The 27,782-nt window shown below is 38.7% G+C and overlaps 1 protein-coding gene across 1 annotated transcript in view; it reads left to right on the forward strand.

Annotated features, from left to right (window-relative positions):
* The window catches only part of LOC136864690 (alanine aminotransferase 1), a 129,146-nt gene that overhangs the window by 89,463 nt on the left and 11,901 nt on the right, over positions 1-27,782 (forward strand). Inside the window, exons 7-11 of the mRNA XM_067142003.2 lie at positions 2,131-2,210; positions 5,004-5,124; positions 10,063-10,184; positions 15,898-16,083; positions 19,230-19,378. Of these exons, the coding sequence (XP_066998104.1) occupies positions 2,131-2,210; positions 5,004-5,124; positions 10,063-10,184; positions 15,898-16,083; positions 19,230-19,378 (658 nt within the window). The remainder of the gene's footprint in view (positions 1-2,130; positions 2,211-5,003; positions 5,125-10,062; positions 10,185-15,897; positions 16,084-19,229; positions 19,379-27,782) is intronic.

Below are 27,782 nucleotides of genomic sequence, written 5' to 3' on the forward strand. Positions count from 1 at the left end.
TAGTGCCAATGTGCTACGAGAGACTTTGTCTCATATTCCTGGTAGGTGTGCTATTTACCATTATCAATGTCCTACAAGACTTAAAAAAATTGTTAGGACTACCAGATGACTAGTTCATTGGAGAAATTAAATCTGATAGATTTCAGTGTAGTTTGATTTTAACAAATGCTTAATATGGTGCAGTTCGGAGGAAACTAAAGGGTCGTGTACAAAATGAGTCATTGTAAGACTTTTGAACACATTTCCGTGGTTGTGATACTGGCAGATGTCTTGTCTCATTTTCTCTAATAAATATTAGTTGCCGCTCATAACTTGCTCTCCAACAAATTGCTATCAAGATAGAATGGTGGTCTCTTATATGAGGGTCAAGTCATAAGTCATGGCAACTATTTTTTTTCTCGCAAACACGAGACAACATGGAAAATCTAAGATATGCGTTTGGAAATATAGGGCATGTACTTATGCATAGTGCCTGAAGACAAATTCTGACTTCAGTAGATTCTCGTAGGAAAGTGACAGAACACAGGCCATTTGTAAACATTGTTTTATTATGGTGTAGACAGCAAATACACAAAACTATGTACAATGAACAGGTCTCCACTGTTTACAGACCTTCGAAATAATTACCCCAGGTTTCCACTGTGCCTTGCCAACGGTGGGGCAAATCGGCAGTTGATACTCTACCCTGTTTGACGTCTCCATCCACCGCGCCACTGTTCTATAGGGCGTGGCATGCACACCTAATGCTTCCCACAGCTCTGCATGGCATTGGCGTTCATTTCTGCCACGGAGAACTGCTATTTTAATATACGATCGTTACTCCTGCTTGTTGATTTCCATTTTGTGATGCTCTCACTCACACACTGAACTTGGGGGCATTTATATGAGGGTTGTCTATATACACCATCTAGTGGCATCATACGCAAGTACATACCGTACATTTCCAAATGCATATCTTAGATTTTTCGTGTTGTCTCCTGTTCGCGAGAAAAAAACTAGTTGCCATGACTTATGACTCGACCTATGTAGCTTTTTTTAAATTATTATAGCAGCTTAGAAGCATTTTTATCAAAGCCTGCTATTCACTTCCAGCATACGGCCAAACATTTGTCCATTTGAAGTATTTCTCTATTGATACTTCATCTTCATACAGTAAACCATTCGCAGTATTGACGACTTATGACTACAGGAAATGTGTTTAGTATATGACCATCTTACTGGTTGGGTGTTTGGTTTGGATGGACAAACAGACTGATTTCTAGACACATCACAACCTACTTGGAGACCAAATTTCTTTTGAAATCAAGTCATAGTTGCTTTACCCACCATTCTAGTACACTTTGTATGTATAATAATGTATTGACTCCGAACTGTGTTCACCTCAACAACGTTATTGACAATTGGATATGAGACTAGTTTTTATGAAAAGGAAATTGGATTTTCAACTTTGTTCTTCTACAACCTTTACATGTTTTTCATAACCTTCTACCCAATGGCTTACATACCCATGAAACAGACACACTCCAAAACATACAATTTCTCCTTTAATTTGGAGTGGGCTGGCATAGGTGTTACTTTGAAAATCATATTTACAGTACAGATTATGTAATACTTTTTCTTCCAGTGTGCTTTACGTCACAGTCACACTGACACAAATATGTCTTAAGGTGATGATGGAATAGGAAAGGGCTAGGAGTGGGAAGGAAGCGACCATGGCATTTATTAAGATGTTTATTAAGTATTTATTTAGTGTGCCTGCTGTGAAAGTGAGAAACCATAGAAAACCATCTTCAGGGCTGCCAACAGTGGGGTTCGAACCTACTATCTCCTAAATGCAAGCTGATAGCTACATGATCTAAACCGTGCAGCTACTTGCTTGGTTTATGTAAAACATTTGTAACTATTAATGATAATTCTATTTAGTTGAGTTTGTGAGCTGTCATTGTATTGGATTTTTGTGTACTATTCTCAGAAGTTATCTTCCATAAGAACTTGTTTACAAGTTAAGAGTTGTGCTATTTTGTTTTCTTATGTGAGTTTTTTCAGGGTTTATTTTTTATGTATGCTGTAATAATTTTAAATTCAAGGTGATTTGTTGTAATGTAATATAACCTTTCTTTTTCTCTGTAGGTCAGGTCTTATCCAGAAAGAACATTGAAGAAATTATTCAATTTGCATTTCATGAAAAACTCTTCATACTAGCTGATGAGGTAAGTTATTGTTTGGAAAGTTTAAAAAGTGACAAGTAGATATTAATAAAAAATAAAATTTTAAAAACTAGAGCAGTGTGTAGTAGAATAGGGAGAACAGTTAAAATAATTACTATGTTATAACAAGTTGAAAAGAGGTTTGCACATGTAAATGTAATAGACACTCTGTACAGTAGTAAAGCAGATTTTTCTCGTGTGTCAATTTTAAAAGTAGATGTCTACCTTCATAATAGAGTGCACAGATCCTCACTCCACATTAGGATCAGAAAGCTATGCCATTCATAGATAGAGTCTGAATGCTGACATGGAAAGCAATTATTCTAATGGTGGGGGTTCTTTTTCGGTATCTGCATACTCACTTTAGGAAAAATACTGCTATAGGATAACTTATTTTGGGTTCTGCTTGCCTGTCTCAAACATAAACCCAGATAATGAAATTTACACTAGCTGATTTCTCGGCAACTGTAACACCTCACGTGAAACATTTCTTTGCTTCCAAATACTTACTGCTTATCACTGAAGATGCCTTGCGTTCCTTATATGAATCACGAAGACACCAACAACCACCACCAAGTATCCGAAGAGGGATTAATAATAATAATGTTATTTGCTTTACGTCCCACTAACTACTTTTACAGTTTTTGGAGACTCCAAGGTGTCGGAATTTAGTCCCGGAGGAGTTTTTTTTACATGCCAGTAAATTTACCAAGATGAGGCTGACGTATTTGAGCACCTTCAAATACCACCGGACTGAGCCAGGATCGAACCTGCCAAGTTGGTGTCAGAAGGCCAGCGCCTCAACCGTCTGAGCCACTCAGCCCGGCTAAGGGGGGGGGGGTGATTATAAGGAGTAAATGCCCCTTCTTGGTGATGACTGTGATAATGATGATAATACTTTATTTCATCATTTAAGCGTTACCTGGCAGTCTGAGTGGCTCAGACGGTTGAGGTGCTGGCCCTCTAAAACTAAGTTGGCTGGTTTGATCGTGGCTCAATCCCAGTAGTATTTGATGGCGCTCATACATCAGCCTCATGCAAGTAGATTTACTGGCAAGTAAAATAACTACTGCGGGACTAAATTCTAACACCTTGGCATCTACAATAACCATCAAAGGTAGTTAGTGGGATATAAAACCAATATAACCATAATCATTTTATAATCCATCTTTGGCTACTTTGGTGACATCAATGAGGAATTATTACTGTCTCTAATCCGTGTACAAAATATCCACCATCATTATAAAGGTATTTACATAACTGATGGTTTTAACTTGGAAGTTGACTGGCAGCAGAAACTTTCGTTACAGCATTCTGCAACCTCTACCTTGACCAATTAATTACTGAACCAACTTGTGTAACTAAACTCTCTAGTTCCACACTAGATTTATTCCTTATTAACCTACCATCCTCAGTGCAGAAGACAGAAGTCATCCCCGGTTTCTCTGACCACCTAGCCGCTACAGCTACTCTAACGTAAAAGAAATCGCCAGTAAAAAATTGCAATAGAGAAGTCTATAACTACAAAAAAAGCTGACTGGAACTACTATCATACCTTCTCAAAAACCATCTACCCACCCCTTTTTCTTTCATTGCAGTTATTAATTCAGTGTGGTCAGGATGGCAAGGAAGTGCAGACAAAGCGGTGCCTAAAATGAAAATCGGTACCAATAAAAAATCTCCATGGATCACAAATGAAATAGTCAGAATGATTTGCAAACGGAATACACTTAAAAGGAAATGGAAACTGGATACAAGTGATCTTGTGTGGAACAAATATAAATGCGTGAGGAATACAACTATGAAACTCATCTGTGAAGCATACAAAAGCTATATAACAAGATAAGTAAGAACAACAAAAACAACAAAGAAATGTGGAAATTCCTGAACAGAAAACATGGCAACTCAGCACCAAGTTCATTTAACTCTAATGGAACAACGGCCACCTCCCCCGAGGCCATAACCTCAGCGTTGGTGAGAAATTTAGAAGGAACTATAATGAGCCAGGAAAAAGTACAGATATGTACCCAAACATAACTCAGCCTTTACCCCTCTCCACCTCCAACCTTACTTAGCGGAGATAGAGCTAATTCACAGCCTTCGAAATACTCAAACACGTGCTGCTTCTGGCCCGGATAACATACCTGCAATTATTTTAGTGCAGTGCACAGAAGTATCAGCACACTACTTGTGCACGCTGTTCAACTTATCAATTAACAGGGGCTGTGTACTCAGTGAATGGAAGTGTGCAAACGTAGTACTAATGTTCAAAAGTAGAGGAAGGGATTACGTTGATACAAAGGCGGATCAAATATAAACATTTATTTAAAAAATCTGCAAAACTCCTATGCCTTGTTCCTGTTCATGGCTGATCAGCTTCTTCCAACAATTTCAGAGCCAGGGGATGTCTTGTGTATGTCCAGGAAGCCATGCAGTTCAAGGATTTTTTGCTGTTCTTTCCCAATTTGACCTAATGTGGAAATTTTCTCCTTTTAATTGTTGGGCTGTTGTGATGGGACATCTTTAAGATTTTTGTATTCCAATCCCTGTAGCTTCAGAAATATCGCAGTGGATAGGAAGGACTTGTGTACTTTCCTGCCTTCGCAGAGTAAGGCTTGCTGGTGGCGCAAGCTTGAGGGCACAATGTTATTTGGTATTGTGATTTTAGTGGTGATTGATAATAATTTGGTGGGATCAGATTTCTTGGACTACGATATGTCGATTGTTTTAAAGCATACTGATTGAAGCCAATTCTCCTCACATATGACTTTCTTAGATTGTGGTTTTATTCTGCAGGTTTATCAGCATAATGTGTATGCAGAAGGATGTGCTTTCCATTCTTTCAAGAAAGTGATGCATATGCTGGAGCCTCCATTTAATAGCTTGGAGCTGGCATCTTTTATGTCTGTATCTAAAGGTAAGTGCCTTGTTGTTCAAACTGTACAAACAATAATAGCTATTTTCTTATTGTTTTAAAGAGAATATCAGGTATTAAAAACTTTTGTAAAACAGGATGGGAAATTTCATGTTATTTATTGTTACATTAGTCCCTAGTAATCATAAAATGACACAGCCATATTTAAAACAGTGCTGATATTTTCAATACAGTAAATAAATACAAACACAGTCTGTATCAGCACGAATTAAAATATTTTGTTATAATCAGTTTTTGGAAACTAAATTCCATCATCAGTGAAATATTTGATATTTACATTTAAAATGTTAAATTAATTATCCACATAAAATATGTCGAACAAAACAACATTGGTGACCAGTTCGGTTTAGCCTGAGAGCACAATGTTATGTGGTATTGCGTTCTTAGTGGTTATTGATAGATTGGATATGTCAGCGAGAGTCAACTGTTGATGTTTTATTCAACAACACATTTTATTTAGTATTGACAAATTTAACCACATTGGTTCACAATTGGTCCATATTGACAAGCTCATAGGATAACACAAGGGGTGGTTGTTAGGTCCAGCCTATTAATATTTAATATCCTTCATTAATTCAATATTTAATTTTCATACATATTTCAAGAACTGCCATTCTCTTCTTCAGCGAATAAAGATCACAAGTAAAATTTCTCATATTCTAAGGAGCATTTAAACTTAGTTACATGAATATTGATATTAAAAGATGAAATCATTACACATATGACATTAAAAAGTTCTCTTGTAAAGTAAAAGTTTGCACTTAATTGTTGTGTTATTTTATGTAACTATACACTGAAATTTCATATTAAAATACCTTCATTATCATAAAAGGTCCTCCACCAACATGACATTTGCTGTATTTTACTGACGATGGAATTTTGGTCTCTGAAAACTGGTTATAACAAATTATTTTAATTTGTGCTGATACAGACTGTAGTTTTATCTGTTTATTGTATTGTTACGTAGTTGTAAGGAAGAGAACTGTGCGTTACACAGTAATAATACATTTTTCAATGCATATTTTGCTCTTGATCGTGTTATACATTGCAGTCGCATACCTACCAACTTTCCCGATTTAGGCGGGAGACTCCTGATTTTCGACAGTTTTTACTGCCTCCTGATTGTTCTATTATTCCTCCCGATTTAGCTTATTTTTTGGTGAACTTCAAATATTTGTTTTCGAATCCCACCATTTCAGCTTTGTACGCCAGTCGTCGGAAGTCCTTCGCTCATTGGCCGCTTTAAATGAAATATCAACGTGTATTAATACGAGAAATGCGCGCGAATGTACGATGTTTATTGTAACCTGTAAATCGCAATGTGTATATCTATTGTCAGTCTCTTGTTGTCGCGTGCTGTGTTTGTGGTCTTTCACATCAGTCTATTCGATTCTAGACTAGTTGCTAAATTTGGAGTCTTTTTTTTGGTAATTTAATGTCAGATTTCGAGAGAGTTTAGAAGCCATTTGGAGACAAATCTGGTGAATTTTAATTTATTGCTTGATAATCGCGTGGCCGCGCTTCGCATAATCGCAATGCCGCGTGATGCAATATATTAATAATTAATGTTATTCGCTTTACGCCCCACTAACTACTCTTTTACGGTTTTCGGAGACGCCGAGGTGCCGGAATTTCGTCCCGTAGGAGTTCTTTTACGTGCCCGTAAATCTACCGACACGAGGCTGACGTATTTGAGCACCTTTAAATACCACCGGACTGAGCCAGGATCGAACCTGCCAAGTTGGTGTCAGAAGGACAGAGCCTCAACCGTTTGAGCCACTCAGCCCGGCAATGCAATATATTAATCTATGCATTTGCTAAGTAATGGCATCTAACTGCAGCCTGATTCACAGGTCTGTAGCATGAGTTCATATTATTTTCGGAAGGCTTGTCAGAGACCGATCATTTCACGTACGTACTTCCCGTGAGGGAATAGAAATAGGTAATTTTTAGCCTTGTAGCCTCGTATAGCAACAGTCTGGTTTTGAGACAAGTGTTATAATATATACAATAGTACTCCTGTATTGCACAAGACATGTAGAATAAGCAGTTTTGACCAATTGTATCTCGTGATTTCTCCTGATTTTTCCAGATTTTCATATCAAAATCTCCTGAATTTTTGTTTTGTAAAGTTGGCAGGTATGCAGTCAATGTGCATTTACATTTATAGAAGTGGGATATGTAAGCATGATGTTTTAAGCATTAGTGACATTATTTTTCGGATTATGCCTTAGAGTGCATTTTCCTTAGAGTATGATGGCAAAGACTTATTTGAACTTCTTGGAATTGGATGTAGTGGTTATATTAGTATCTTTCATCAGTGGTAGAGTTCTGGTCAGAGGCTTCGAAAGAAATTTTAACCTATTAAAACCCCAGTATACAGTTTTGAGGACAGTATTTAGATTTATTTTTAAAAATAATTTTCAAGGTCTCAGTGAATATGTTACTGAATAAAATAGACCGAAATGTTTTGATGTGAATTGTGGCAATAAATGTGTTCATTTATCAATTTATAAAAAAGGAAATCATCTTCATAGTAACGGTATTCGTAATTTAATAATATCCTGCTACATCTTCTATAATTCTAGCAGTTCAAATTCACTTGTATTGGGTTTAGTTTACAGTTTTCTTAAACTTTTTAACCCATTGAGCCCGGCATATTTGTTGGATTGAAACTGCATTGGCGCTGGGATTATTTTGGAGGAAATATAGTGGCACTTCATATCATGAGAAATTTCTTAGTTACAAGACCATTAAAGATTTAAATATACATAAACACAAAAGGCTTCCATACCACAAACTGCAGAACAAGGAATACAGTAAAACACTTTATTTTATTAGCATCACGGGACCGTAGGCCTACTCAGTCCGCCTGCTGAGCTGTAACCCAGTTTTCTCTTTGCACTTTCTCTTCGATTTCCACATCTATTTGTTATTCAGGAGCATTGCTCACACTAGTACTAATATTACTACTAATTTCACTGAAAAAATTACATTCCTAATCATCATTACTTCCTAAAAGGGATTATATATCTATAAATATCAGTTCTATACTGGCAGCCATCTTGTTTACAAGCGAGTCTCAAAGGTAGAGATAGCCCACTTCAAACTAATATTACCAAGCACACTATCGATATATATTACCAAAGAGCATATAACATTGCAAAGAAAGAGTCCCTACACAAATCACAAATGCAACTCACTCTGCCATCTCTTGAGGAAAAGTAGAGTTACGTAGTAAAGTGAGATAACGGAACAGTTCCGTGGTCCGGCGTTTGGTCCACCGAGACGAAGCACGGAACGGTTCCGTGGCTCGGGCCCAATGAGTTAAGCTTCTAAACAAAATTATTTTTGCCTTCAAAAGTGATTAATAGTGTCCTTAAAATAAATTTTCTATTATTAATGAAAATTGATGAGAGATTTCTGTATTTATTCATGGACATATTTCTAAACACATCATTTTACAAAACTGTGTATATATTCAAATTTGTAGCCTTCCAGATATGTTTGTACAAAAAGTTAAAAATATGATTTTAAATGTTTGGATTTTAATAGGTTAAAGTAACTTTTGTGCATTCTTTCCAGCCAATATACAGGGTTATTACAAATGATTTGAGCGATTTTTTTTTTTTTTTTTTTTTTTTTTTTTACAAATGTTCGATATGTGCCCCTTTAGTGATTCTGCAGACATCAAGCCTGTAATCAAGTTTGTCCTACACTCGGCGCAGCATGTCCCTATAAATGGATTCGAAAGCTTGATGCGAGCTCGCAGTTCTGGCAGGTTTGTTGGGAGGGGAGGTGTAAACACCGAGTCTTTCACATAAACCCATACAAAAAAATTTCATGGGGTTAGGTCAGGAGAGCATGGAGGCCATGACATGAATTGCTGATCAGCAGCTCTACCACGACCAATCCATCAGTTTGGCAATTTCCTGTTTAAGAATTGCCGAACATCGCCATGGAAGTGGGGTGGAGCACCATCCTGTTGGAAGATGAACTCCGCGCTGTCCTCCAGTTGCAACATGAGCCAATTTTCCAGCATGTCCAGATACACGTGTCCTGTAATGGATTTTTCACAGAAGAAAAAGGGCTGTACACTTTAAATCGTAAGACTGCATGAAACACATTAACTTTTGGTGAATTTCGAATGTGCTGCACGATAGCGTGAGGATTCTCTACACTCCCCCAGATTCACACATTGTGTCTGTGCACTGCACCATTAACAAAAAATGTTAATTCATCACTGAAGACAAGTTGCATACACTGTTGCAACCGCGCCGAAAATTCAAGGCGTTTGACTTTGTCATCGGGAGTCAGGACTTGTAGCAATTGTAAGCGGTAAGGCTTCTGCTTTAGTCGTTTCCGTAAGATTTTCCAAACGGTTAGCTGTGGTATGTTCAGCTCACTGCTTGCTCCCTCCGTCGACTTCTGTGGGCTAAGCGTGAAACTTGCCCGCACACAATCAACTGTTTCTTCAGTCACTGCAGGCCGACCCATTGATTTCCCCTTACAGAGGCATCCTGAAGCTTTAAACTGCACATACCATTACCGAATGGAGTTAGCAGTTGGTGGATCTTTGTGGTACTTTGTCCTGAAATGTCGTTGCACTGTTATGACAGACTGATGTGAGTGCATTCCAAGCACAACAAACACTTTCTCGGCTCCTGTCGCCATCTTGTCTCACTGCGCACTGCTCACTGCTGCTGCGCTCTTGTGGCAGAAATCTGAATTGCAACTTCAGAAGACCAAAACTTTTTGAGTTTTTCTACATAACTGTTGAGTTTCGTGACCATATGTCAATTCATAGAGTAACAGTGAATTAATGAAATCGCTTCAGTCATTTGTACTGTAATAACGCTGTACTTTTCTATATACTTGCCTTAAGGTATTACAAACCACAGTATTGTGGTGATTTTCCAGGTTACATGGGAGAATGTGGTCTCCGCGGAGGCTATGCTGAAGTAGTGAATGTTGATCCTGATGTGAAAAAAATGCTGCTAAAATGCATATCAGCAATGCTTTGTCCAACTGTTCTTGGGCAGGTAGGTTGCAATAATGTGTTAATTTATCTGTGTAATTATTGTCCGAACACATATCTGACTGATTGACTGATTTATCATCGCTGAGCCCAAACTGCTGGACAGAATGAAATGAAATTTTGGGGATACATTTGTATTAGAGTGTAGGTGCTCACTAAGGGAGGATTTTTTAATATTCTGTCATAAAGGGGATGAAAAGGGGGGGGGGGGGAAATGTTTAAATGAGCATATCTATATCTCAAAAACTTAAAAGTAAAAATTGGTATTTAGAATCTCCTCTAAAAATAAAGACACATATTTTTTTGTTTTTGGAAAATCCCCATAAGGGGAGTAAAAAAAGGGGGAAAAGGGGTTGAATACCTTTTATCAGAAAACTTATACTAAAAGACTGAAGATGTTACAGACATGAAAATTGGTATTTGGAATCTCCTTTAAAAATAAACACATACTTTTTGGTTTTAGGAAAATCCAATCAATCGGAGGTGAACAGGAGTGACAAGGGGGGTGAATTTTTAAAAAGATTATATCTACAGTATATCTCAGAAATGTAAATTATCATCATCATGTATTGTGGTTTACGAACTCCCTCTAAATGTTGTAACTGAACTAACTCTCATGAATTTCTACCTTAGTAAGGGTCACAGTTGATAGATTGACAGTTGTTGTATGTGTCCCAAACAGACATAGCCAGCAGCTGAAAACTGCATATTTGATGGTGACGATATTGTGTGTGTCCCAAACTCGCAGAATATCAACGTGCTTGTAAAACAATCTACTGTGGTACCGTGAAGAAAATGAAGAAAAACCCACCAAAATTCAAACTGAAGTTGAAACAAGGAGAGGTTGAAGCTTTCTCAACAGACAGCTTGTTAGCTATGAAGTGGTAGAACAAACAAGAGATCTTCACAATTATAGCAATCCATCAAATTGTCTGGTGAAATCATCCCAAAAACAAGAGAGGAAGTTCCCAAACCAGCATGTGTATTGGAATACAATGAGAAAATGGGTACAGTTGATAGAGCAGACATGATGCTAAGTTCATTTGAAAGCATAAGCGACCACCAAGTGGTATAAGAAATTCTTTATCTATTTTTTTTATTTTGCCATGTTGAACGATTTTGCCCTTTATGTTATGAACACTGGGAAGAAGGAATCATTAGCAGCATTCCATTTAAAAAAGAGATCTTCTATATGTATAATGTAGATCCTGTACAGTCCGCCACATGTCTCCCTAGGGCTGTTGTATTTGAACATAAGGAAGGATCTACATTATACCTGGCAGGCTTAATCATTTAACTACCATCATTCACTAATAGAAATTGGACGTGCTTTGTCAGTCATCATTGTAAACAAGAGACAAGTGAAGTGGAAGTTATAAAGCAGAAGGCGAATGCCATTTTTAACATATCACATATACACACAAATACTGACCAACAGTGCACGATTCACTTGTGATTTTTAGATTTGCAGTTTTAATTGGAAGATTTTACACACACTATGGATGTTAAATTTAGAATTCTATTGTTATAGTTCTTAGATAATTTTAAGTAGATAGGAATGACGTTATTCTGATAGGTTCTGAAATATTATGTGATTTTAAATTATGAGCTGAAGAAGAGAATATATGTTCTTGAAATAAGTACTCCAGGCGAGTTGGTCGTGTGGTTAGGAGCGCACAGGTGTGAGCTCTCATCCGGGAGATAGTGGGATCGAACCCCACTGTCGGCAGCCCTGAAGATGGTTTTCCGTGGTTTCCTATTTTCACACCAGGCAAATGCTGGGGCTGTACCTTAAGACCACGGCCGCTTCCTTCCCATTCCTGGGCCTTTCCTGTCCCATCGTCACCGTAAGATCTATCTGTGTTAATGCGATGTAAAGCAACTGGCAAAAAATAGAAACAAGTACTCATGTGTCAATATAGACAATAAATAAACATTTAGTTGCTAAGTATTGACAAGGCGGATCCAAAGAAGAAAGCACTCCTGTTTGATAAGTCAGTACGGACCAACAGTTGACCAGTATGGTCAAAATTATTGATTCTATGTCCTGTGCATGCATACTTTGCATTTATAACTGGGGACTGTGCTCTGGCTGATCCATTCAGTTGACAGTGACCTTGAAAATAATCACAATCATCTACTAGAAGGAAGTGCTCCCCAACATAAGCCTGAAGGGCCTAAAAATGACACTTAAAATGCATCAGAGTGCAGTGAATGGAAATGATAGGAGTCTCCAGATGGAATGCTTTTGACTGTATTTCTGGTGTTGCCCGAAGGTCCTTCATACTCTGATATGTACCAATCCTGGTCTGACTGAACATTGCACTCTTCCATTTCTGAATGATCTAGTGTTGATAAATAAAGATCCAATTCCTTCATCAGACTTGGTTCTCTTGACACAATTCAAAGCATCTATGCCTTCTGGAACAGAGACAAACCAATGTCTTTGAGGTGCAGTTTGATCTGAGATATGAAACTTACTAGCTCAGAAAAAATCCATTTTAAGAGACATGGCAATAGATATTTTTTGCCTGTGAGTCACAGTTTCTAGATATGATCCTGGTGTTGCCTGGTAACTGGGCAGCATTCCCTATGAGGACTATCATACACATTACCCGTCTCTCTGTACTTGTTCCACGCCTCAAGTGAATTTAGCAACTTGGGTGCGTATTTTTAGTTTCTGGCTTGCCGAAAAATAAGTATGCCTGGATTCCATTGAACTCGTGTATTCATCTATGGGGCATGTCTGTGCATCTCAGAACTTACATTGACTGATGCATCTGCAAGTTACTGATGTGAGAAGCGTACACCCATAAACCCATATCGGCAGAAAACGACCTATGTGTCACGACAGGAAAGGTAAGTGAAAAGGACTAGAATGCAGACACAAAGCACATCAGTTGTAAACTACTTTTATTGTTATATACATCTCTAATGAACAGCTGACATATTTATGGTGTACTTGGCCCTCTCACCAGAGAACCAATTTCGTGTCGATTTAATGTTATTTGGTTATGATTGATACTGACTGAACTCAGTTTTGTGGGATAATAATAATTTCGTGTGGCTATTTCTAGCCGAGTGCAGCCCTTGTAAGGCAGACCCTTCAATGTGGGTGGGCGGCATCTTCCATGGATAGGGAACTGCGTGTTATTGTGGTGGAAGATCATGTTATGTGTGGTGTGTGAGTTGCAGGGATGTTGGGGACAGCAAAAACACCCAGCCCGCGCACCATTAGAATTAACCAGTGAAGGTTAAAATCCCTGAACCGGCCGGGAATCGAACCCGGGACCCTCTGAACCGAAGGCCAGTACTCTGACCATAATACTCTGGTTGATATAAATAATATTTTAGGGGACACAGTTAGGTGGATTAATAAGCTGGTACTTTAGTATATTGATGCTCACTCCTGAATTGAATTCAGATCGTGTGAACAGCTCATGATCCTGTGCCCAAGTGTAGTTTGACACATTTCTTATATTTTAAATTCCTTTATATGATTAAACTGGGATTTGGATTGCCATGGAATTTTTCATCATCTATTCTCTTTGATGCTGTTTATTGGTGTTGCCTTCTGTTGATCAGTTAAAGAATTTACTAGATGAAATAAGAAACATGTCTTCTAGTAGCATTAGGTTGAAGTAAAATTGCCTTTGTTGGAAATGTGTTTTTGTTATGAGATTGTTCCCATATTTTTTCTTAAAACATGCCACAATTTCTTCTTACTGAAATTGAATTGAAGATACAATTGTGGGTGGGTGTATCACACAGACTTTTCCGTAACATAATTTGATATTTTAAAAAATAAATGTAATACTTATAAATGAAGATATTGTTACTTAAATTGTAACTTGGAGAAAATACTATGTCAGTCATCCTTTCCGAGAATAGTAATGGTTGTTATGGTATATATGTTCATACACATAATCTGAAATAGGCCATTAATTATTTTTTTTGCCTAATATGTTAAGGTATGGCCTAGGCTTAAAGTGATTAAAAAAAAATTTGATGTAATAAATTTGCATTTTCCTGGGAAAGACTGTATTTGGGTTGCTTGGATCATAAATGTATAGACTTGTTTGTTATTGTCCTCCATGCCATCCTATTATATGCTAATTCTTTTGCCATCTACATGCCTTAGCCTGTATCTCTACAATTGTTACCCAGCACATTTTCCTCTACATTAGGTGAGAAAGTCTTGGATGTTTCAGGAAGTGTGCAACAGTGTAGTAGAGTTTCCTGCCTTATTAACAGGGCCTGGATTTTGATGACATATCATCTTTTAACTTGTGCATCATACACATTGCTAACTTATATACAAATCCTGATTCTGGGCCCCTGGTTACAGAAATAGGTATTTATTATGTAATTTTTTCATCAATTTTTGCAAGGTTTTACTTTTAGGTCTTTTTTTCTATTTTGCCTCATTATTTAGTAATTTTCAGTTATTTATTCATTAAATTCTTATATTAAGTCATTTTTCTTTGTTCTGCATTATTATTCTTATGCATTTTCATTGGATAACCAGCATATTATCCAAGCCTTCAATAAACAAGAATACCCAAAACATCTAAAGGTTCAGTATTCAGTCCAAAAAACTGTGAAATAGTCAGTTTCCACAACCCTTACCTGAACTCTTTGGAAAACCACATACCTAGAAAACAATGAGACATTGCTTCTAATCTGGATGTGCTTGAGATGAGAATGAGAGGTATTATCACTGTAGTGGGTACAAATTTACACAAAAGTCAGGTTGTTGAAGTGTCTGAGTACTATATGCTGTTTTTTTGCTTTACGTCGCACCGACACAGATATGTCTAACTGCGACGATGGGATAGGAAAGGCCTGGGAGTTGGAAGGAAGCAGCCGTGGCCTTAATTAAGGTACAGTCCCGGCATTTGCCTGGTGTGAAAATGGGTAAACCACGGAAAACCATCTTCAGGGCTGCCGACAGTGGGGTTCGAACCCACTATCTCCCGATTACTGGATACTGGCTGCACGTACGCAACTGCAGCTATCGAGCTCGGTGTATATGCTTGTTAGTTTCATTTTATACCGTGCGAGTTTTACTTATTTGTATGTGATTACCTTCAAGTGTTAGAATGCCAAAGATAAAGCTTTAGTTGTCCATTGGAGGAAAATATTTCATAATTTGACAAGTTCTACAGATAGTCAGATACCTTTCTGTAAAATATGTGGAGTGAAAGAGGTAGCAGATAAACATGTGAGTCGCAAGAAACATGGTATCCATATCAGTGAATGACATGTAGATGGTAATTAATTTACTGATAAGAACCCCTTTTTAAAAATGGACTAAAATAATTCTCTCAGATGTTTCCATACCCACTATTATTATTATTATTATTATTATTATTATTATTATTATTATTATTATTATTATTATTAGATGTAATTTACTAATTTGTAATTTAGTAATTTTATTCACTTCATTACGAGTTAAAGGTAATGTGGATAATGCACATACTTAGTATTTTTGGTAAATGTATACTTTCCTTCCTTATTTCTTTTGTCATTTTCTCACCATTTTTAGGTCATTGTTTGAAGACTTTTGAGGTCATTTATTAGGCCGTCAAAATCCAGGTCCTGCTTATTAAACTATGTCAGAGTGGTATTGAGAATTCCATGAATTCCATAATTACTGTTCTTGCCCTGTATTCGCATTGCTATGAGTTTTACTGATAAAATTTCACTTTCAGACTGTTATGGATGTGGTCGTGAATCCACCTAAGCCTGGAGAACCATCATATGAGTTATTTGAGAAAGAGAAGAGAGAAATATTGAGCTCTTTAGCTCAGAGAGCTAAAATGGTTGAAAAAGCATTCAATAGTATTGAAGGCATGTCGTGTAATGTTGTTCAAGGAGCGATGTATGCTTTTCCTCAGGTATGGAAAAAAACTTGTCCTTTTATGTGCTATAATTTCTTGAGTGTTATAACAATGATCTCGGAAATATTACTTTGTGTTACAGTATAAAATGCATAATTTTGTAATAATACTAATAACTGTAGTTAATCTGTGCATTTAAAATGTTAATATGAATCATCAAAATATATTTCTAAAATGTTACCAAGTGTCATACACCCAGTGAGTACACCTCTTTTTTCCACAGGAAGTAAAGTGTCTTGTTAGATTGAAACAGATTTTTAACATCATCTTTGCCTTCCATGTGAAATTGATATTGGGCAGTGATGTGCTCCCAAGGACATACATACATACATGCTAGCCCATTAGCTGTATGCCTCAGAAAAGTGTTTTTGATGCTGAGAATAGTTTATTGATGAACGTAGTCTTTCAAATCAGTGTTAGAGTACTTTTTTAGAATGTGATGACTAGGGCTTGGATTTCTAACACCAAAATATTCTGGAAATATGCATACACTTATGCCCTAAAATTACCAAAATTTGACATAACTACCTAGAAATGGAACCAGAATACTTAAAACGTAATCCTAAGCAAAATTTTATGCCAGCTTTTAAAATTCAAGGCCAAGTTTACCACAGAATAGGAAGTTCGTTGCATTCATCTCAAGAAAAACTCGTTTTCACAATATATTTTGTTGGTGATGATGAAAAAGAGTCTGAAATTCAGTCCAATATCTTCCCTGTTGTGAATCATTTGTTAATTTTCAACAACTTCTGCATAATTGCAATCCTTATAGACAAGATTTTAAAACAGTGATGGAGAATGCCCCAGAAGGTCAAGAGTTGTGATTTATGTGGACTGAAAACCACGTGCCTACGAATTCGAATGAATTCACTTCATAAACTTTGCAAAATAAAATTTCCTCATCAGTACTAAAGTGATTGTGGGGCAGGAGTTTGAAAAGCAGGGCATCATTCTTCACAGCAGAGACACAAAGTTTGTTGTGGATCAGTGAAAATCGCCATGCTCTTCAGTACCCTCTTGCGGTCTGCTGTGGAGAAGATGAATACTCCCTCCATTAGCATCCCTCAGCTTGATCCAAATTCCAAAGCCTCTCTTTAGAAATAAATTTCTACCTACTGTATCCTGTTCATTGATTGAGGGAGACCTATCTTAATTTCTATCCTAACAAGCGTAATTATCTCCCTCAAACTTCGTTATCGCTTCCATCATCTTCCTTAATTCACACTCATAGTCCTTACACCTGCCCACATTCCTCTTTGTTTTGACAACTGACTGCTCGCGACAATTCCTCAAACAGCAAACACTGTATTTTCTTCAATGAATTGTCTCTTTAGATACGTTTTATATTTAGGAGTACAGCAATATTGTATTGTAAAACATCCACTTCATACCGAGCTCGATAGCTGCGATCGCTTAAGTACGAACCCCACTGTCGGCAGCCCTGAAGATGGTTTTCAGTGGTTCCCTATTTTCACACCAGGCAAATGCTGGGGCTGTACCTTAATTAAGGCCACGGACGCTTCCTTCCCACTCCTAGACCTTTCCTGTCCCATCGTCGCCATAAGACCTATCTGTGTCGGTGCGACGTAAAGAAAATAGCAACCAAAAAAATAGCATTCACTTCATAAACTTTGCAAAATAAAATTTCTTCATCAGTACTAAATTATTGTGATAGTGTCCACCATTTTATTGTAAGATCTTGGAAGGAGGAAGAAGTTAGCCTGACCTCAGTTGCAAGTGACATCACTGTGTTAGTGGCCCTACCTGCACACTGTGCAACCAACCAGTCAGGGCGGAGTGAGGAGTGCAAGGCCATTTAATCACACAATATTTCCCAGAAAAGGAAATTCAAAATAACACAAACAAAATCACTTGGCATTATCAGCAGAAAACATGAATAATACTAGGAGAATGACTAAAACAATTGTAATATGACCAAAAATATGCTTTAATACCATTTTTTGGTCAGTGTGAAATAATGATGAAATGTAGTAAAATATGCATTTATGTGACCAATAAAAACAGTGTTGGCATGTTCTCAAAAGCTAGAAATGTGTTTAATTGAACCTAAGTTTGTAACAAGAGACCAGGATAAAAAGATGTCGTCTTAGAAATCCAAGCCCTAATGATGACATTAGCAGTAAGTAAAAAGTCATTTCAATGTGGATAATTGATAAGTTACACAAGATACAAAATATGCCCATTCAGTGCATACATTTTACTTCAGTAAACTATGAAACAATGCTTTTTCAGATTACACAATAAAAGTGGGTGTAATATTATCATTTGTGATTACTGTTATTTAGCAACTATATAAAGGTAACCTTGAGAGTATATACAGGGGAAAGGAAAAATGTCTGGTAATCACAGTAAGGAGATCAGGACAATGAAAATGAAGATAGAAACTAACATTCTAACTTGAAATTTTCATCCAGGGTCAACTGCGGCAAGCGATGCAGTGTCTTTCAGTCGAGATCTATGGCCCAGATGGTGTCAAATCACAGTTCTATTCCAATAGTCATCTTTTCAGTGTCTGAGGGCTGTGGATTATCTTGATTTGTCAAAAACCATATTTCTTATTGAAAAACCAGAGATAAAATGTTTGCACAAATAATGCAGTATTTTGCTTACTACTATTGTCGCCGAGCTGAGTGGCTCAGACATTTGAGGCGCTGGCCTTCTGACTCCAACATGACAGGTTTGATCCTGGCTCAGTCCAGTGGTATTTGAAGGTGCTCAAAATATGTCGGCCTTGTGTCGGTAGATTTACTGGCACTCAAAAGGACTCCTGCAGGACAAATTTCTGGCTTCTTGGCATCTTCGTAAAGTGTCGAAAGTAGATAGTGGGACGTAAAAACAATAACATATTATCATTAACTACTATCGTTGTTCAAAAGTAAAAAAAAATTGGAACAGACCAAGCATAATGGCCACAGAGGTTCTGACTCGATAAATTATGATTGAGAAACTACATTGTTTTGCTTTTAATAGGCTAATTATTCCAATATATTCCACTTACACATGAACATTCTAGTTTTGTTCTTTCCCATGAAATAATGGTTTAACTACTTTTCTTCTTCACCTTATTAAAATCTGGAAACTATTTTCACATGTGTTAGTTAAGAACTGATGTATATTTGCAGATCAAGCTGCCCAAGAAAGCAATTGAAAAAGCAAAGCAGAAGCAGCTACTTCCAGATGTCTTCTATGCATTTGAGTTGCTGGAGAATACTGGAATTTGTATTGTGCCTGGCTCTGGATTTAATCAGAAAGAAGGCACATACCACTTTCGGTAAGTTACTTCCTCTTGTTCTTGATAAGACATTTATTTAGAAGCAAGTGTATCTTCATTTCTTTTTAAATTATGGTGGACCGGACAAGTTGGCCGTGCGCGTAGAGGCGCGCGGCTGTGAGCTTGCATCCGGGAGATAGTAGGTTCGAATCCCACTATCGGCAGCCCTGAAGATGGTTTTCTGTGGTTTCCCATTTTCACACCAGGCAAATGCTGGGGCTGTACCTTAATTAAGGCCACGGCCGCTTCCTTCCAACTCCTAGGCCTTTCCTATCCCATCGTCGCCATAAGACCTATCTGTGTCGGTGCGACGTAAAGCCCCTAGCAAAAAAAAAAAAAAATTATGGTGGGCACAATCTTCCAGCCATAATTTTGGTACTGTTAATGCAAACTACTAATCGAAATGAGTGGTTGACCAAATATCAAACATTGTGGAGTGGACATATGTTTTTGCTTCTTTTGGTGATGTCATGTTTACCAAGTGCTAATATAGTGTAGCCATTCATGGATCAAGCTTCAGACAGCATTCATTTGTCAGACTCAGTAATATTGATGCCTTAAAATGGCTAGTATAAGATACTGTGTTGCTTGTTCACCTAACTTTCTGGTGATTTCAGAGGTTATTCAAGCCAAAGGACAGATTGTCTTATGTGGGCATGTGATTAGCTTCTTGCTACTGGTCGTTTAAATTTTTGGAATTCTCTTATTGAAAGACACAACTCAAAATCAATGGACAAATTCTTTGGAACATTGGATTACAACATTTTATAGCACACTCAACAAAAAGAAGTTTAAATGGGCAAAGACACAGTAACTGAAATCTTAGCTTAGAGAAAGCATTTGAAGAATCAAGTAAGAGTTGGTGGTGACATTGCATTTTTGTTTTTTAATTCAGATCGGTTATATCAATTCATTGATTACAATTTATATTATGAGAATCTAGAACATTCTACAGAACTTGAGTAGAGGCAGTACAGTGAAACCTCGATTCTCCGTTTTTCGAGGGACCATGAAAATAAAACGTACAACACGGGAAAACGGAAAATCCGGGAATGAATGAAAACCATCAACAATTTGGCTAAACATCACAAAAATTAAATATGTATAATTATAATCTTACAAAAACTCCTAAACCAAACCAAACTACAGCCCCAGTGCGACTTTGCCTGCCAAGTGACCACTGCTCAGCCCGAAGGCCTGCAGATTACGAGGTGACGCATGGTCAGTGCGACGAATCCTTTCGGCCGATATTCCTGGCTATCTAGATTGGGGTCGCCATCTCACCATTAGACAGCTCCACAATTAAAGGTAATCACGTAGGCTGAGTGGACCTGGAACCAGACTTATATCCAGGTAAAATTGCTTGACCTGGTCGCAATTGAACGCGGGCCCTCTGGGTGAGAAGCAGGCATGTTAGACCGCGAAACCGCATTAATTACCGGTACGCGAGTCAAAATCTCGATACTTTACATTGAGTTTTACCGGGGAAAACTTAATGAGTTTCCCGTGAAAACTTCTTTCAGTTCAGCAACTTTGATTAGGCTAGCCAAACGCTTGAAAAATCTAATAACGCCAAGCCAAACGATAATCGACCACAAGTAGTTTTTAATCCTCTCATCTAATAAAATAAAGCACATTAGATACAAAAGCACCCAACATGATGGCGAAATCCCTTCATTTCTTAATCTTTCATTGTAATTTGGTCCCCGGTATACTGATCGTGGTCAGTTTCTAGAAATCTCGTACCGCGCAAATCAGGCCTTCGTCGACTTTTAAAGGTTATGTTGAACTCGAAAACATGGTTTCGAATGTAAGTATCGATCCTTAAAAGTTCTTGAATGCATTATATTCAATTCTGCCCGTCACAAATCCAATCAAATTGGAAAGATAAAAGAAATATCATCTCAACTTCAGAAATTACGATTATTCGTGACCTTGAGGTCATCTGGAAACCGCGCTCGCTGCACATGTCAGTACGAGTTGGAAATGATGCAAACGATTTAAATGTAACGTGCGCAAATAAAACGACTGCGGTTTTTGGTATTTTAACACGGAAACGTAAAATTCCCAGTCTTACATTAGGACTTAAACAGTAATAGGCAATCCCAAGACCTCCCATGGCTTTCTTTTTTAATGTAAGGTGCAACATCTGTTCTGGTCTCGCTAACATAATCATGTACGATAATATAAAAAAGTACTGAATTTGTGTTAAGAAGGAGCAGTTTCGATTCCTGCCTGAAAGCCCAGTTACTGTACAGTGCCCTGAGCAAAGTGCTGAAAACCTGTTCGGCAGTACGATCGAAAAAGTGTAAAAATATAAACATCTAACCCTGGACATAATATGGGCGTTTTATAAGTGTAAACATTGGACGAAACTCGTTCCGTCTTCAAGCAGGAGCTGTCGAAATGCGCCGTGTCTCCTTACAATTGTTGTGGCCACTGTCTGCTTTATGATTTTATGAAATTCTCTAAACAATACCCCCCGAATGCGATGCTAAGATGGTCCCTTATGCAAGTTGACCGCCGATCGCTGTTCCAGTACCGGTACAGTACTTGCTCTACTAAACATCGCAATGACGGGGCATTAACGCCAAGATCCACAAGTATGCCATAACCGTCTTTTCGTGAGATACAGTTTATTAAAAAAACGATTGACCGAGGATTTAGCGTTGATGGGACTGGAATTTCTGGACGGTTGATCCGGGAAATCGTTTCTTCGAGGAACGGATAATGCGGGACTTTTACAACGTGATTTAATTACGCTGCTCGTGGGACCACGTAATTTGAACGCATATTCCGGGAAAACGTATTTTCCGGGAACGGATAATCGAGGTTCCACTGTATTTCACATTTTGCTGGTGTCAAGTCTATTACAATTACTGGGAATTGATGCAATCAATCAATCGGTCACCACTGATCTGTATTTAGGGCAGTCGCCCAGATGGCTGATTTCCCTATCTGTTGTTTACCTAGTCTTTTCTTAAATAATTGCAAAGAATTTGGAAATTTATTGAACATACAATGTGTGAGCACATCCATATGTCCTTGTTCTTGTCTTACAAGTACTACAAGAAATAATAATAATAATAACACCACAATATAGGGCTCTGTTTTATGTCTTCCCAGTCTCCTCTCAGAGGATCTCTCACCTCCTCCTGGGAGTTGATGTGAACATTGAACTCTTCAAAGTGGTCAAATTCTACAAATATTGGCGGGCTTTAAGTTGGGGCTGTGGCCTGGAAATTTCTAAATTTGTATCCCAAGGCTTTGTATCTTCTGACTGCAAATTACACCAGATAGTGCACCAGAATCTCCATGGTGTATCAGTGTGCTCGGTACATGTCTAAAGACTCATACCACCCCAAGCAGAAAAGTATCTTTGAGGATAAAGTTACGCACGAATATCTCTCTCCTGACCCCGCGGTCTAGAGGTAGCTGTAGCGAGCCTGCCTTGGGTTTGCTTCGCAGCCAAGTCAGGAATGTTTACCTGGATCTGAGGGCTAGTTTGAGGTCCACTCAGCCTACATGAGAACATTTGAAGAGCTAGCTGACGGTACAATAGTAGCTGTGATCTAGAAAGCCAAGAATAACAGCGGAGATGATTTTTCACCCTGACCACATGCTGCATCATAATTTGCAGTCTTCACTGTGGCTTCAAGGGGGTACCTCGACCAAAAACTGTCTCAGCTAGGGTCCTAAGACAGCTCTCATTTGTGTAGAAAACAAACCACAATTGTTCTGCAGTCTAAGGTTCATGCTAACTAGCTAATTAGGGTTTTTCTGTTCTTTGGTGAAGCTCAAGTTGTGGGCCTCTCCTGCATGCAAGAGTGACCAAGTGGCTAGCGTCCAGCTTCTTGTTCTCAAAATTTTGGGTTAGTACCCATCCAAGATCAGTGGATTTTTGAAGACTGCAAAATCCATAGCACACCCCATGTCATTCATGTCAGCTTATAAAAGGACACTAGTGAAAACATTGAATGTGCATTTTAATCCATCTAAATAGAGTTCCCATTTGGCTTTAAGGAGGACTGACTGTAGTTAATTACAATAACGTTGCCCGTTATTGAGAATGGAGAATTGAAATTGTTATACAAGTCACCCAGGTGGCATCGACTCAGAAAACTTGCATTTCAGTAGTTACAACAACCAGAACAACCACCACCGCCACCATCACAATCATTTCTGCCTGATAATAGATTGCCCTTCATAAACCTTTACTTTACTGAGTGGAGTGGTATTAATGTGCTACAGCTATGGAGTCAACTTTGCATTCCGGAGACGTGTGGTTTCAACCCCACCGTCGGTTGCTTTCTGTGGTTGCCCATTTTCATTTCAGGCAAATGCCGAGACAGTTCCTATTCATAGGCCACAGCCGATTCCTACCACCTCATTACCCAATTTTCATTCAGCATCATTAATTTCATTTTCATTAGCTCCTCAACCGCGGTTGACATCAGGAAGGGTATCTATTATCATCAGACACCTCTCCCGAGGTATGCTAAGTCAGGAACACGTTCATTTAAGTATATTTTGAAATAGTAAATCTAATTTCAAGTATGCATCGCATCAGGTTCATATATCTGTTTACATTCACTTCCTTCCATGTGCACATGTCTTGACTTTGCCAAAGATTTACAGTAATAATAATAATAATAATAATAATAATAATAATAATAATAATAATAATAATAATAATAATAATAATAATAATAATCCATGAACCTACTATGCTGGCGTAGCAGGGGGAGAGGTGATACTTCCACGTGGCGCATCCCAGGTGGCGGATAGGGGGTCCTAATCGGCTTGCCGGCGGACTTGAGGGGAATAAAATACCTCTCGCGGACCAAACACGAAACCCACCTGTGGGTGGGGGACGCAGATGAAGAATACACCCTCGGTATCCCCTGCCTGTCATAAGAGGCGACTAAAAGGGGCGACCAAGGGATGATCCAGTTAGAACCATGAGACTACTTTTAATTATACCATCACGCAGGGAACACCTTGGGTCGCATTTACTTGCGCGTAGTACCACTATGTTAGGTACGCAATAGGTTTGTGATTAGTAGCGACAGCGTGTGAATCAGGAGGTGGGTCCTACAGTACCTGTGATTCGTACCCCTATATGAGCAACACCATGGTTCTGCCTTACCTATGCTCAGTTCCCACTATGTGAGGAATTCTACGGGATAGTACGAGTCCCTGTGGTTAGTCCACTTATGTTAACACCATAGGTTTGCGTTGCCTTCATAGGTTTGTGTTGCCTGTAAATAGCGCCGCAATGTGCGAAACACCCTAGGTCTGTGTTACATGTGCGCATTACACTACCTGTGAATAGTACCATAATGTGTGGAATACCGCGAGTCTACGCTACTTTTGATTAATACCGCAACATTACACATAGCATGGTTCTACTTTCCTAGCGAAAAATACCATTATGAGGGGCCGATGACCTGCATTTTGGACCTGTTTCGACTATAAGCATAATTGATTCATAGAAGCAGTCCCTTGGTCAGTAATACTATTGTTCTGGTTAGTGGAAGTCTTGTGAAACTTGTGAATTTGTTGTGCAAAATGAAAGTGAAAAACTACATAAGTTAGTGCAAGCAGCATTTGCGCTTGAATTCTTTTTTTTTTTCGTCACACCGACACAGATAGGTCTTATGGCAACGATGGGATAGGAAAGGCCTAGGAATGAGAAGGAAGCAGCCGTGGCCATAATTAAGGTACAGCCCCAGCATTTGCCTGGTGTGAAAATGGGAAACCACGGAAAACCCTCTTCAGGGCTGCCGACAGTGGAATTTGAACCCACTATCTCCCAGGTGCAAGCTCACAGCTGCGCGCCCCTAACCGCACAGCCAACTCGCCCGGTGAGGTTGAAGTAACGACTTTTAAATTCACATGTGCTTTTAGTGGAAATGATGTCGATACTGTTACGCACTCTCAACAACTTCAAAGACTCTCCATATATTCTTACCGTCTGCCTACTTCACCGCTCGACTGGTGCTACTCGTACGTCATCTTCATTCTCGCCCAGCCCAACACCAACTATGCTACTCTCCACTCCCATCAGCCCGCCACTACGTCACTATGACGTACACTCTGTTCTCGTAACTTCTGGACTTGCCTCGCCACACTCTGTTCTCGTAAATTCTGGACTTGCCTTGCCATGAGTATATAAGCCTGCTCCTGTCTCTGATCGCCGGTCAGACAGTCGTCACTATATTATAGAGTGGAGAGAGAGAGTGCTACGCTACGCAAGTGGCTGGCCCGTTGCGTTGTTTTAAAATTTATTTTGCCATGCTACTTTGACAACTCTACAGACTGTTGGGTGAGCAAAAATCATATTACCTATTTATACTCGTGTTTCCATTCAACATTTAAAAGACTTGACGGTTTACGAGTGCATGCCCTTCAGTCATGGTGATGTAACTTTATCATGGACAAACATCAGAAGTGCTCACATTAAGAACTAATTAGTTTTGGTGGTGAAATGTACAAACATCAGAAGTGCTCACATTAAGAACTAATTAGTTTTGGTGGTGAAATGTATGCCTGCAATATTGACTTTACTACGTTTAAAGCAGCCTGAAAGAATCCTTCCCCTCCCTTCCCTCTTTTGTCTATCACTAACCCATATCTATTCTTTTTCTCACTCTTCCAATACTTATTCAGCTATTCCTAGGGTATTTGTATTTATTCTTTCTTTGCCCCTGGTGGGTTTGGTATAATGTTTTATTGGTGGCCTTTGTTCACTTGCATAATTATTCTGTACTACTTAGCCTTTTTTTTTTTTTTTTTTTTTTCCATTAACTTTTCGTTGGTGTGTATCATGGAGTTTGTGAAGCTCTTTAGGATCACTTAATGCTAATCTAGTCACCCCCTTTAATCTCATTGGATTCTGTCTAGTTTTTGCCAATTTCAAATTGTGGACATCGTGTATTGTTTATTGTTAGTGGAAAGTTCATAAAATACAATCTTGTTAAAATTGAATTTTCTCTTTGGAAAACTTAGCCCCATGTTTCCTTTCTCTTCTTCTTTTTTGCTTCTTTGTATTCTATACCTACCACGGACAACCCTCTGGTTTGGTCTGGCAAACTTCGCCGACTCTGCTCGTTAATATTGCGTGTTTTGAGAATCAGTAACTGCATTGCAAAACTCCATGTCTTTCTGTGGTCTTGCATATTTCCACCAGTTTTTCGGTACCTTTTGTTCTGACAGTGAGACTGTCTGAAGCAATGTTTTAATATTGATTTTTGGTGGATAACAGTATGCATATTTCTTTATATTTGCAACTATTCCTTTGCCTTGGTGCTGCTTCTTGTTCCTTATTAATATATGATATTCAGTTGTACAAACCATACCAACTGCAACTCACGCCACAGTACACAGTGCACAGCAATTCCAAGTATTTTGGAGAAGGTGGATAAAAGTTGTAGTTCCAACTCCCCCCCCTCCGTACATATGTAGAAGATTTCATGGATACCAGGTCATAAAGAGTAAGGCACAGTTGAAGGACTTAACAAGTGTTTAATTTATTTTTTCTTCCTTACGGGGTTATGCAGCCATCCTAGGTCATTCTCATGATTTCCAATGGTATCAACTCGTTCGTCATACCACGCCATCACTTGTTCGCTCTCTGTGCTCGAACTCTTGTGGATAGCAGTGCCTACATCCTCTGGTCTCCTTGTCAGATCCAGGCAGTACCTATCAGTCGGGGCAAGATGGTCCTCAGGTCGGCCGAACCCTAAATCCACCAGAAGGCGCAGATCTCTTTCAGATGGCATCCTCGTTGGAGTAGATCCCGTGGTCTCGTGCACTACGGACTGGTCCCTATGCGTTTCCATCCAGGCATCACAGCTCCAGTTGCCTTTGAACCCCACGATGATCACTTGGCAGGAAACTTCATGCTCAGCCTCCGTCCTGGAAGAGAACTCGCAGTCTTCTGAACAAGGTCCTCAGGACAGAGCATCAACCTGCAGAACATGCTTTACCTCGTGGAGATCCTCGTTGACCTTTCTCTGTCCATCACCCATCTTCGTCTGGCTGTCTTCTGTCCTCTTCTGGTGGTCTTCCAACGTCCCCTGGTTGTCCTCCATCTTATTCTGGTCGTCTTCAGTCTTCTTTTGGCCGTCTTCCAGCATCTTCTGGTGGCCATTCCGGCTCCTTCTGTCTGTCTTCCATCTTCTTCCATCCATCTTCTGTCTTCTCTTGGTGGTCTTCCAACTTCTCCTGGCTGTCCTCCCTCTTTTTCTGTTTGTCTTCAGTCTTCTTTCGGTCATCTTTCAGCATCTTCTGGCCGTCTTCCACCTCCTAACCATCTCTTATCTCCTTTATCGACCTCTTCTGGCTTTCTTCCATCTTACAGCCTTCTTCCAACTTCTCCATAGTCATTTTCTGGCCTCCT

The sequence above is a fragment of the Anabrus simplex genome, chromosome 2 (genome assembly GCF_040414725.1).
Source record: "Anabrus simplex isolate iqAnaSimp1 chromosome 2, ASM4041472v1, whole genome shotgun sequence".
Taxonomy (NCBI): Eukaryota; Metazoa; Arthropoda; class Insecta; order Orthoptera; family Tettigoniidae; genus Anabrus; species Anabrus simplex.